Source organism: Scyliorhinus torazame, chromosome 19 (genome assembly GCF_047496885.1).
Source record: "Scyliorhinus torazame isolate Kashiwa2021f chromosome 19, sScyTor2.1, whole genome shotgun sequence".
NCBI lineage: Eukaryota > Metazoa > Chordata > Chondrichthyes > Carcharhiniformes > Scyliorhinidae > Scyliorhinus > Scyliorhinus torazame.
Window position 1 is genome coordinate 78,377,286 of NC_092725.1, and position 12,329 is coordinate 78,389,614.

Sequence of the window (12,329 nt, forward strand, 5' to 3'; positions counted from 1 at the left end):
AGAATTTCATTCTTCTTTAATCATTCCCCCCGCCCCCCTTGTGTATGCACAATTGTCACACTTGAGTTTGTGCTATGCAGCACAGAGTCCATGCTTTAAGTTTGAATTCTTTACTTTTTGTCAGGAATAAACCTGTTCCTTTGTTTTGATAAACTTGTGTTTATTGTGCTAAGACTATAAGTAGGTTCAGATTCCAGCTTATCTCTTTGTTAAAAGGGCTTTCTTTATCTAGACCAATTGGTATTAATTTCTGGACATTTGCTAGGGAAGTACACTGTGAAATTTCCTCATAACCTCGTGCAACTTGATTGAAGTTCCATTTAATTGGCTTCTGCTTTCCAAAGCTGGAGCAATGACCTGGAATTTGTGGGCCTTCTGACCTTGTACTGTCAGCATTTATACTGAATTGTCAACAGTCTTGACAGTCACTTCAGGATTTAGCAGAGGCGGACTTTAATGATGAAATGCTAAATTGCAGTCTGTCATTCACTGCTTGTCATAAGCTGCTCTGTGTCTCTACCCTCCACACCACCCACCCCAGCATCAGTGAAACCAGTTGATCTGGTGAGAACTTTTCATTTATGTCACTGTTAGAAAGCCTGTTTATTTAAAAAAAAACTAAAGCTTGTTCAGTTACTGAGTGTAACCTTGTTTTTAACCTTGATTCAAGTAATAACTACTGCTGAACAATGATCTGTCCCTGAGAAATGAACTTTATATTTGTGAAATTTTGCTGAATAGCTCCACCAAGCTTCATTGCTGGATTTTAAAAAGTTTTTCTTTAAAGTTTGTGCATGATAAATCAGCTTTAAACTTGATCGATCCCATGTGCCTATCCCAATCTTTATTTCACTTACTGTAAGATTTTAAGAAGTGAATTGCTTTTTTGTTTACTGGTTGGCTGACTGAGAATTTTAAAAATGCGATTGGCTGCCTGGATAGCTTGACAACATCAATGCATCTGGATGCTGGGAATCCCAATTGAAGAATGCTACAATCAATTGTACAAGCAAATTGAAGTGTTATCAGAGAGATCGCTAAACCTCTCAGGGACGCTTGCTTTTGAGGTCTGTGGTGGGCACCCTCTGTTGCTGACTGCAAAATCTGGCCTAAAAACACTGCCAGAGTACCGAGGATCTTGTGCTCTGTTGGAGGGACTGGAGGACTTTATCACAACCATAACTCGCTATATGTAATTTTATATGCTGTCCGGGAGACTCTGCTAAGACCACGGATTGCCTTCAAAGCTGAAACATCTTTAGATTTTACCAAGGCTGGTGTTGCATGCATTTTAATTTGATAAAGGGAAGGTTGCCTGACTGCACACCAATGCCTCATTGAAAGGATGCTGGTAAGTGCAATAGGCAGTCCAGTTGGCCTTTGGCATCTCAGTAATTTTGTTCTAAAAACTGGGTGTGTGCTATGGTAGGAGAAGGTGTTTGAGAAGTTGTGTGCATCTAAAAAGAAATACAGAAAAAAGATGATTAAGTTATTCATGTTTATATTTTGACCATTTTTCCAAGTTCAGTTAAATATAATTCTATTTCAGGACTGCACAGTGGTTTGCACTGCTGCCTCACAGCGCCGAGGTTGCAGGCTCGATCCGTGTGGAGTTTGCACATTCTCCCCGTGTTTGCGTGGGTCTCACCCCACCACCCAAAGATGTGCAGGGTAGGTGGATTGGCCACGCTAAATTGCCCCTTAATTGGAAAAAAATGAATTGGGTACTCTAAATTGAAAAAAATATGTAATTCTATTTCAGTGAATTTTCATTCTGACTAGGATGCACTGAACCACAGAGCAGGTATACTTGCAGATATAATAGTACAACATTTTTCTTTCTCTTTTTTTCCCCCCAGATAGTACAGCAGCAACAGCCTGTGCAGTATTCATTTCCACAGATGGTACCTACTGGCTCAGTTCCATGCCAAGTAGTCCCTCAACCCCAGGCCCTGTCTATAAGTCAGAACCAAATACATACTACTCAGCAGGGTTCAACTTCAATACAGGTACAACACTGAATTACTGAAGTGTGCTTTCTTTGCTGTTTGACCAGATTAAGCTATACTTTGTTTTATTGTTTATTGCACTAATTAGTTTGTTAGAATAGAGCATTCAGCGGAGTAAGTCATGAAAACTATTCTTTTTAAAGTGGGAAATTTTAATTGAACTGTCATTAACTACAGAAAATCTGTCCAGTTTTATTTGTTTTAATATATCACACACTGACACTGAAAGAAGCATGGCTATTTTATAAAATTCTCTAGATTCTAGAACAGTCTCAGCAGATTGTCACCCCACTATTTACAAAAGGAGAGAGGGAGAAGACTGGGAATTACAAACCGGTTAACCTAACATCATTAGTAGGAAAATGCTAGTCTGTTATGAAGGATGTGATAACTGGATACTGTTATGATTCCCGGGGCTAGTGCACAGTCAATTCCAGCCCTACTCGACCTGGAGTCACTAAAACAATTGAAATTAACAAATAATTCTTAGAAAAACACTCTAAGTCTTTGGCCCTTGGCTGCCCAATAACTACAGCCACCAGATTTGTAAATGTAAATGCAATTAATTTTATTAATGACAGTAACTCTAATTAAATATGCAGCAAATGCAAGTGGTTAACTATCAACTAGTTCCTTACCCCCAAAATCCACCCGCAACTCACCCCACCCTGTAAACACACAAGAAGGTTGTAAAAATAATGATGAAAGTCAAAAGGAAAAGAGTCTTTGTTTTAGATGATTGGCTTCTAGCACACCTTCCTTCAATTTAAGCTTTCAGCTTGCGGTTTCTGCTTTCAGTCTGTAATGGTTTTTATTGTAGATTCATCCATGTTCTCTGTCGGTTCAGAAATATAGCAGCTGTGCTGCTTTTCTGGAGAAGGAGAAAGACTCGCAGATTCTTCTCTGAGCATCCAGGACCTGATTGTCCGTTCCTTGGTTCTCTGAAACCATCCCACTTGGGTAGGACCCAATCGCCGCATGTTGCCGGGCAGAATTTTGTAACTATTCCGTTCCTCATTTCCTCTGCTCGACTTAAGGTTAAACATCCATAGATCAAAAATGATGGCGGCAAAACAAAAGAAATGGGAAATGAGGGAATCAGCAGGAAGGGCCCTTCACTTCAAAAATATCAATGGAATTGGACAAGGCCACCGTGGATTTATGAAAGAGAAATCATGTTTGACCAGTTTACTGAAGTTTTCTGAGGACTTGACTTAACTAGTAGAAAAGATAGGGGCGAACTAGTGGATGTGGTCTATTTTGGATTTTAGTAAAGCTTTTGATAAAGTCCCGCAAAGGAAGTTAGTGTGTAAAATTGAAGTGCATGAGATTGGGGGTAATATACTAGCATGGATTGCAAATTAGTTAGTAGGCATGAAGCAGAATAGGAATAAATGGGTCTTTTTTTTGGAGTGGAAGGTGGTGACTAGTGGGGTACCACAGGGATCAGTGCTTCGGCTCCAGCAAATCACAATATACATTAATGATTTAGATGAGGGAATCAAATGTAATATTTCCAAGTTTAATGACAACACAAAAATTGAGTGGTGAGGAGAAAGTAAATAGGCTTCAATGTGATTTAGACAATTTGATTGAGTGGGCAAATACATGCCAGATGCAATATGATGTGGATTAGTGTGAAGTTATCTACTTTGGAAGGAAAAACAGAATCGCAGAGTATTATTTAAATGGTGTTACATTGGGAAATGTTGTTGTACAAAGGGTGTGTGCTTGCACACCAGTCATTGAGAGCAGGAATGCAGGTGCAGCAAGCAGTTATCAAATGGTATATTAGCCTTCATTGCAAGAGGATTAGAGTACAGGAGCAAGGATGTCTTACTGCAGCTCCACTGGGCCTTGGTGAGACCCCACTTGGAGTATTGTGTGTAGTTTTACCTTACCTAAGAAAATACATACTTGCCAGAAAGGGAGTGCAGTGAAGGTTGACTAGACTGATTCTTGGGAAGTGTTATGGATGCCTGGTCAGCCCTAAACAATGTTTTAAAGTTTTAAGACTGGGCAGAAAGATCGATTCATTCCAGGTGTGATAATATAATAAATAGGGCTTGGTTATTTGAAAACAAAACTTTATTAAAAGAAAATAAAACAATATATAAACCTTTACTTCGCAGTTCTAACACAAACCGATTATATGCAGTTTCTTAACCCCAACACTAGTTCCCACTAAAACAACACTTTGCATGGAAATACAGCTCTCATTCCACTTACTCAGGAAAAGGCATTTAGGAAGTAATCTTCTGTTAGGACATCTCTTTCAGAATTCTTTTTCTCTTTGGCAATTTTCATGACCTGTTCCATGGCTGCTTACATCCTTCTCTCTCGAGCAGATTTCATGACCTGTTTCATGGTTGCTCGAATCCTTCTCTCTGTCCAAATTTGATTCTCTCTAAGCTCCACCCTACCCTCCAAACAAAGGTCTTCTTTTTTGATGCCCAGTCTGGAACTCAACTGTAATACCTGCTTGATTGCCCACTCTTGTTTACGCAAAAGACCAGAGGTATTCCATTCACATGCAACTAGTCTTCCATTGATGGACAAATGGGTCATCAGACTCTATAATGGGATAATTGCTTGTCAAACAAGGTAGCTCTGAATGACGATGGATCTCAACCTTGTACATTCCCTAACAAGTTTAATTCTGAATGATACCATGTGACTCAACAGGTCTGGACATGTCTCTTTGATTCTGCTGCTAGCAGTCTTTTTTCCTCGCTCCTATCTTATCACTATCTTTCCTTATCTTTTCTTCCTTTTGCTTCCCCCCCTCTTCTCATTTTACCTCTCTCCCACACATGTCCCCCTCCCTCCCCCGTGTGACTTCTGTCACAGCTTACCCTCTGATCTTAGTTTCTCTGCTGTTTGGCGTTTCACACCTTTTATTCTCTCTGGGGACTACCATTAGCACTCTTTTCCCTTGGTTTCTGTGGCTATGACTCATCTTTCATTCCCTCGCCCTACAGTATAAATATCTCCCATTTTCTATGCCTTTTAGCTGTGACAAAGAGTCATCTGGACTCAAATGATGGCTCTTTTTTTCCCCCTTCCAGCTGCTGCCAGACCTGCTGAGATTTTCCTGCATTTTCTCTTTTGGTTTTCTTGGCAGTAATTTGCTTTTATTATGGGATTGATTTAGTATTTCATATAGGTTTAGCATAAAGTCCTGGCTTTTGTACTCTCTACCTCTATTTATAAATGATGTGGAGATGCCGGCGTTGGACTGGGGTGATCACAGTTTAAAAAGTCTTACAACACCAGGTTAAAGTCCAATACGTTTGTTTCAAATCACCAGCTTTCGGAGCACTGCTCCTTCCTCCGGTGAATGAAGAGGTATGTTCCATAAACATTGGTAGGATTTCGCAAGCCCAGGCCAGATGGTGGGAGATGAATGTAATGCGACATTTATCATCTTTACTTCCGATGGCGGCCACGGAGTGAGCAGTCGCACATTTGGTGGCTGCTGCTCGAGATGGATTTTTTGGTCCTTCCCTACCAGAACCGTGTGGTGTTGGATGGCAGAAGGTGCATGAGCACTGAGGAAATGTAAAACTCCTCTGGTGGGACTGGTTTATGGCTCATCGGACAAGAAGTGCAACGAGAAAGAGACAGCTACTTGAGCAAGAAAGTTTTTGTGCTGCGGCACAGGAGAAGATGGCAGAGCGGGGGGCAGCGCTGCCTGCCCAGTGGTCTATGGAGCAGCTGGTGTAATTCCTCAACCGCAAGTTCTAGCAGCAGAGCAAGGAGGCTTCGGAGGACTTGGCTAAGGTGGTGAAGCCGCTTAGAACGGCAATCGAGCATGTGGGGCAGAGGGTGGAGACATGAGGCCTAGCAATCAAAAAGGTGGGGGAGCATGAGCATCGGTGGACCTCGCTTGAAGAGGAGATGGGGATGATGATGAGCAGCCAGAAAAGGTTCAAGGAAAAGCTGGAGGATCTAGAGTTCCACGCCTGGAGGCAAAACCTGCAAATCGTGGGGATGCCTGAAGGCATTGAAAGTGCGGAGGCTGCCAAGTTTGTGGAGAGCATGCTGGACAAGCTGATGGGAGAGGCGGCCTTTGACTGTCCTCTCGAGGTGGACCGAGCGCACAGGGCACTGAGATGGCCGCCGCAGGTGGGTGAGCCACCGAGGGTGATTGTGGTGGGGCTGCATTGTTTCCTTGACAAGGAGAAGATCATGAGGTGGGCGAGGTAGACCAAGAAGTGCACTTGGGAGGAAAGCAAGTTGCGGATTTACCAGGACCTGGGAGCGGAATTGGCCAAGTGGAGGACCGGGAATAATGGGATCAAGGTATCTCCACTCCACCCGGTCAAACACCGCCTTCGCATCCATAGAAATAATAACTTCTGGCACCTTCCACGTTCAGAAGCCGCCTAATGTTACTTGACAACTGTTGCCCCTTGACAAGGCCTGTCTGACCCTCGGAGACCACCTTAGGCACACACCCGTCTAATCACCTCGCCAAAACCTTCGGCAGCACCTTCACATCCGTATTCAGCAAGGAATAAGACCCACACTCCACCGGATCCTATCCTTTGGGATCAAGAAGGTGAATGTCTATGCCAACATGGCTAGCAATTTCCCCCATGCCCATAAATCATTATACATGCCTGCACTTCCAGTGACGGCGGGCGGGAGGCAGCCGCACATTGGAGGACTCCCGTTCAGGAACGGCATTTTTGGGGAGTAACGCCCGGTCCTAGGGCCAGCGACAGCAGTAAAAGTCGGGAGACAGCACAAGGAGAAGAAGGATGTCGAAAAACACCAAAAAAACGGCCGGGAAAAAAGCGGCTGAAAGTCCGTTGGAGAGTGGAAAGGTCACCGCGGGGTCAACAAAGAAAATGGAGGCTGGAGCACCAGGGGAGGCCGCAGTGCTTACGGCTGAAGAAATAACTAAGGTGATGGCTGCGGAATTCCAAAAGCAGTTGGCGCAGATTGAGAAATGCATGGAGACGGTGAGGAAGGAGATGAGGGAGGTTTTGAATGTGCTGGTGGAGGAGGCGGTTTCCCCGGTGAAGACGGTGGTAGCGAGCGCAGTGGCGGAGGTGTGAGAGCAAGGGGAGGCGCTGAAGGAAGTGGAGGAGACGGTATTGCAGCACGGTGATCAACTTGCCTCGATGGGGAAGGAGATGCGGAAGGTGATGGACATGAACAAGAATCTGCGAGGACAAATGGAAGATCTGGATAACAGATCCAGGCGACAGAATTTGAGGGTCGTGGGGCTGCCCGAAGGAGTTGAAGGACCGAAGCCGACTGAGTATTTTGTCGCGATGCTGGCAGAACTATTGGGGGAGGGGGAGGACCCCTCCCGATATGAACTGGATCGGGCTCATCGGTCATGGAGGCCTGTACCAAAGGCGAGTGAGCCGCCAAGGGCAGTGACTCTGTGCTTCCGTAGGTACAGTATGAAGGAGAAGGTCCTGAGCTGGGCCAAGCAGAAGCGGGTGGTGCAGTGGGCTGGAGCTGGTATATGTGTATACCAGGACTTTACGGTGGAGCTGGCGAGGAGGCGGGCTGCCTTCAACCGGGTGAAGAGGGCACTGTACATTGGTACGGTGCAGTGCGGCATTGTATATCCAGCGAAGCTGAGGGTGACTTATAAGCTCAGGGACTTTTATTTTGGAACGGCGGAAGCAGCGGAGGAGTTTGCGAAGGCAGAAGGACTGTGGCAGAACTGACAAATTGAGGAATGGTCATGTGCCGATGTAACCTCATGACTGTATTTTCTTCTTTTTTTGTATCATTGCGCGGGTGTAGAGGCTAAAGGAGCCAATGTTGCATATATTTGGACAAGGGAAGGGACGGGACTTTCACTCGAAAGGAGGGCTCTTGCTGCGGCCATCGGAGCCTGGCAGAACAGGGTCCGAGTGGTCTAGCCGGGGTGGAAAGTTGGGGGGAGGGAACCGAGGTTGGGGGAGGGAACAGAGGTTGGGAGAGGGAACCGAGGTTGGGAGGAGGAGTTTTACAAGAGGCAGTAGACGGGACGAGCTGGAGACTTTGAGTGGGTGGGGGGGGGTACAACTTTGGGGTATCATGTACGGTACTCTCTTAGAGGCTGGATGGCATTGGTTGGTCCGATATTACTAGCGTGATGTATTCTGTCCCCACCTCTTAAGAAACCTATTTCAGGACTCCACATGATGCACATAGGACAAGAAAGAAAACTCCCTCTCTCCTGGATGTTCAAACTGCGACGGATAACCCCCCCCCCCTCCCAATCCATTACAAAAAAAGCACAGTGCCGTTGCCATTCCCCGACGTTACCCGAACCTGGAGATCCACACAGAGGACCCCCCAACCACCACCACCACCACGGAGACAAAGCCGTAAATCATAAAATTTACCAGAAGGAGGCCATTCAGCCCATCAAGTCTGTACCAGCCCTTGTAAAGAGCACCCTACTTCAGCCTACACCTCCAACCTATCCCCGTAAGCCCACCAAACCTTTCGGACACTAAGGGGCAATTTAGCATGGCCATTCCACCTAACCTGCACATCTTTGGACTGTCGCACTCATCCCACCATCGAACATAACAAAAAGACTAATGCATGCAGCAATAACACTTCCCAATATTCACATTACAAAACATCAAAAATTGCACATTCCCTCCCTTAGTGCTGCCCCAAACCATGCCTCCTGAGAAAGTCATTTGCCTCCTCTGGCATGTTCAGATAATGTTCTTTGCCTGTTTATGTTCCCCATAGTTTATTTGGGTACAACATCCTGAATTGGACCTTGCTCTGAAAGAGCAGCGCCATGGCCTTATTGAAGCCCTTTAACCTCTTGGCCAGGTTGGACTGAATGCCGTGATGGATCGTATCTGATCACCCTCTGAGCTACAATCCTGTATGGACTTCGCCCACCTCAATATTTGCTCCTTCTCCTGAAACTTGTGCATCTGGGCGACCACTGCCTGCGGCGGTTCTCGAGCTCTGACGAGGCGACCAGTGGGCCTGATTCACCTTTTGGAGGTTTCTCCAAGACCAGCTTTCCGAACATCTTTGCCACATAGTCAGTGGCACTCGTACCCTCGACCTCCTTCGGCAAACCGACTATTTGTAAATTTTGCCACCTGAATCAATTCTCCTGGTCATCCACTCTTGCCTTCAACAACTTTTGAACCTCTCCCAACCTCCTCTGCCAAAGACACGATCGGGTCACTGTGATCAGGCACCACCTTCTCCACCTCTTGGATTGTTGCACCCTGCGACTTCATTCGCTGCTCTATCTGTTCCAAAGTCTGGTGAAGAGGGACTACTTCTCCCACGATCGCCTTGTATAGGTTCTCTTGCTGATGCTTAAATTTCCCTTTGATGAACTCCCATCAACTGATCCACAGTCAGTGGGGCAGGCGACGATAACACGGCAAGCTTCCTGTCTTTTGCAGCGCCGCAAAGGACATCCACTTCTTGAGCCGAGACTTTATTTGATTTAAGTCGGGTGTTGTGACCTGTCAACATTCCACATTGGAGGAGTTTGCACTTTTCCCCCACCAAAACTCCCATTAACTGGGTAGAAAGGGCCAAACCCTGAGCTTCCAAGTGGGAACTATCCAGTGTGTGCTACCGATCAGCTCATTGCTGCCACTGGAAGTCTGCTTAGAATTCATGAGGAACAAAACAAAACATTTCAAGCTGCGGAAATTAGGTAGACTTGAGATTTTATAGTTTTGATGAACTGGTTGTCCAAAGCTTTTGTTTCCCAGAAAGGAGAAGGAATATTGCATTCTTAAAGATTGTACAAGGCCCATGATTGTTCTGATTGTTTGTTTGTTTTAATTTCCTTCGCAGAATTATTCCACCCCGTTGCCAGGTGTTGCGCCTAGTCCTGTAAAGTCTGCTGGGAGTGTCCAGTCCACTGTTGTCTCGCCACCGCTTCCCGTTTCTACAGATATTGCATCTCAGCCTGTCACACAAGCATTATATCACGTTGGGCTTGCTGCAGGTGTGGCCCAATCCTACGTTGAATCCACAGCAACTGGACAAACGAGAGTGCTCACTCCAGGTGCCTCCACTGTTCAGCAGAACCAGCTAGGACAATTACATATCCAAGCATCCCAAGAGGTACTTTTATGTTTCGGCATTCAATAATTAAGAAAATAATAGCATTCTTCTTGGAAACTATCTTTATCCTTCCTGAATTTTAAAAAAAATTTCTATGAGTAAGTGCATCTCCAGAATAGATAAATATCGGATTTTTCTCCATTTTTGTGGATTAAATACTATTGTGTAAGTGGATTGATTTTTTTTTGTTGTGTAGCTCCACTGAAGAACATTATGCAGCTTCAATAAGGAATCCCTAATCACATTCACCATTGAAAGGGGTCTTTGAAAGAGAAATAGATTGAAATAAGTTATTGACTCTAATTTTAATTTTCTTTTCAAAAGTGGGTGAGAAGGCTTTAGGTGTTATGCCACCAAATTGTGGTGTTTGGTACAGAGTCAATTGTGAAATGAGGGGCAGCAGAGCAGAGGTTGAGCAGCATTTTACAAGGGGGAGAGATCAATTAGTGATGTGTGTGAAGGGTGCTGGGAAGATGTTGTAGTCGTGGGGGTAGGGGATGCAATGGGAGGCTGGAGGTGGGGAAAAGATGTACAGAAAGCCATATTTTCCCCATAATACCTATCTCAAATGTCAGCTGGCATGGTGGCTTCTTTCCCATCCATAGCATGCACCTAAAAAGGTGAAGGGCAAAGAAACGATAAGAGTACACAGGAACAGAAAGAGAAACGGCCACAAGAGGAAAATCACCGTTTTCTCTGACTTGCAATGTGCACTGAAGTTTATATCAATGAGGGAAAATTGTTTATGCTTGCATGTCTGTCCCCAAATTTCCTTCCGGCTTCACTTTTTTATTAATGAAGCCTTAAAGTGTAGGATTTAAATTCCTAGCGTAATTAAGTATAGATGAATTCCCTTGTCTGTGCTGCCTGTAACAATGTGGGTACAGCTGTTCTGCCACTCTCTGACTTTGGCTCCCATTACCCATGCAGTTTAAAAGTCTAAGACATGGAAAAGCGAGGAGACAATACAGCCAGCCCTGCATGGTTTGTCTTCTACCTCAACTCAACTTTCCTACTCTATCCTCCTATCCCTTGATTTTTTTTAAAGAGTTAAATCATTTTTGGGCACTCTTTTGAGTGTACTCATTGGCTGAGCATCCACAGCCTTCTGGAGTAAAGAATTTCAAAGTTTCACAACCCTTCGAGTGACAATTTTTTCTTTCATCTTGGTTATTAATGGCAGATGCCTTATCCTGAGACGAGGTTGCACCTAATCCTACACTACAGTCCCAACGATTTATTTGGGAAACAAATTCTGTTTAAAACGTCATGTGGGTTTCTGTGTATTTCTGTTTCTACTGGGCAGTTTTGCTTTTGTTTCTGCTTGAATGTTTGTTCCAGCTTAATGATACCTTGAGGATATTTTAAAATTATAATTCCATGAATTGTTGACTGGATATATTTCTTTATTTGTACTTCAAAAGTTATGTATGTTCGGCCCACATTTCTAACCTTGCATCAGTTCTGTTTTTTTTAATGGTGCCATTGTCATACTCCAGTTTCCTGTTTCAATAGCTGCTCATAATATTGATTGCTGATTGAATCAATTTCTTAACTTTATTTCTGAAAATAGCACTTCCCAGCCATGTTTTGCTTTTTGTCTATTCTGATCCCTGCTTGAGAGTGTGAAGATAATTTAACTTTTTTTTAGTTGTTTCTCATGAAATATTGGCTTTTCACCAACTGCCTATTATAATGATACAGGATATTAACTGGTGTAAAATGCGATCATTAATTTTAATGTTGCCACAGAACAATGGACAATGTTGTGGAATTCAACCCTCAAAGCACTTGGAAAATCCCAGAAAACCCTTCAATAAAAATTAAATTTCATCCAGTGCCATTGATTGAAGGAAGCAACCAGTGGAAACTTCATTATGAATGTGAAATGGCTGGAAGCAGTGTCAAATAGACCAATAAAATGTAAACTATATAATAAAATAACACCTGTAGAATAATGTTTAACTCTATTGTTAGTGAGACACTGACACTAAGTTGAGGAAGGTTCCCACCTTTCCGCCATTCCTCCTCTTGCCTTCCACTTCCTCACTTGAAGACATCCATGTTTTTAAGTCGGGTGGAAAGCTGTTTGGCTTCCGTTGTGTTTGAGCAGTAGCATAGGGTTAATGAATGACAAAACTGAACATGTGGAGGGAGGTTATTTCTGTGGAATTTGTTGAGAATTAACATTAAGACTGTGACGTTATAAGAAGTAAAATGTTTATTCGTTTTACTTTCAGT

At 44.0% G+C, this 12,329-nt stretch overlaps 1 protein-coding gene across 11 annotated transcripts in view; it reads left to right on the top strand.

The window, feature by feature from the left end:
* Positions 1-12,329, top strand: part of wnk1b (WNK lysine deficient protein kinase 1b) — a 254,162-nt gene that overhangs the window by 148,315 nt on the left and 93,518 nt on the right. For all 11 annotated transcript variants that reach the window (XM_072484582.1, XM_072484581.1, XM_072484577.1 and 8 more), the window contains 2 exons: positions 1,860-2,009; positions 9,816-10,088. In XM_072484582.1, the coding sequence (XP_072340683.1) occupies positions 1,860-2,009; positions 9,816-10,088 (423 nt within the window). The remainder of the gene's footprint in view (positions 1-1,859; positions 2,010-9,815; positions 10,089-12,329) is intronic.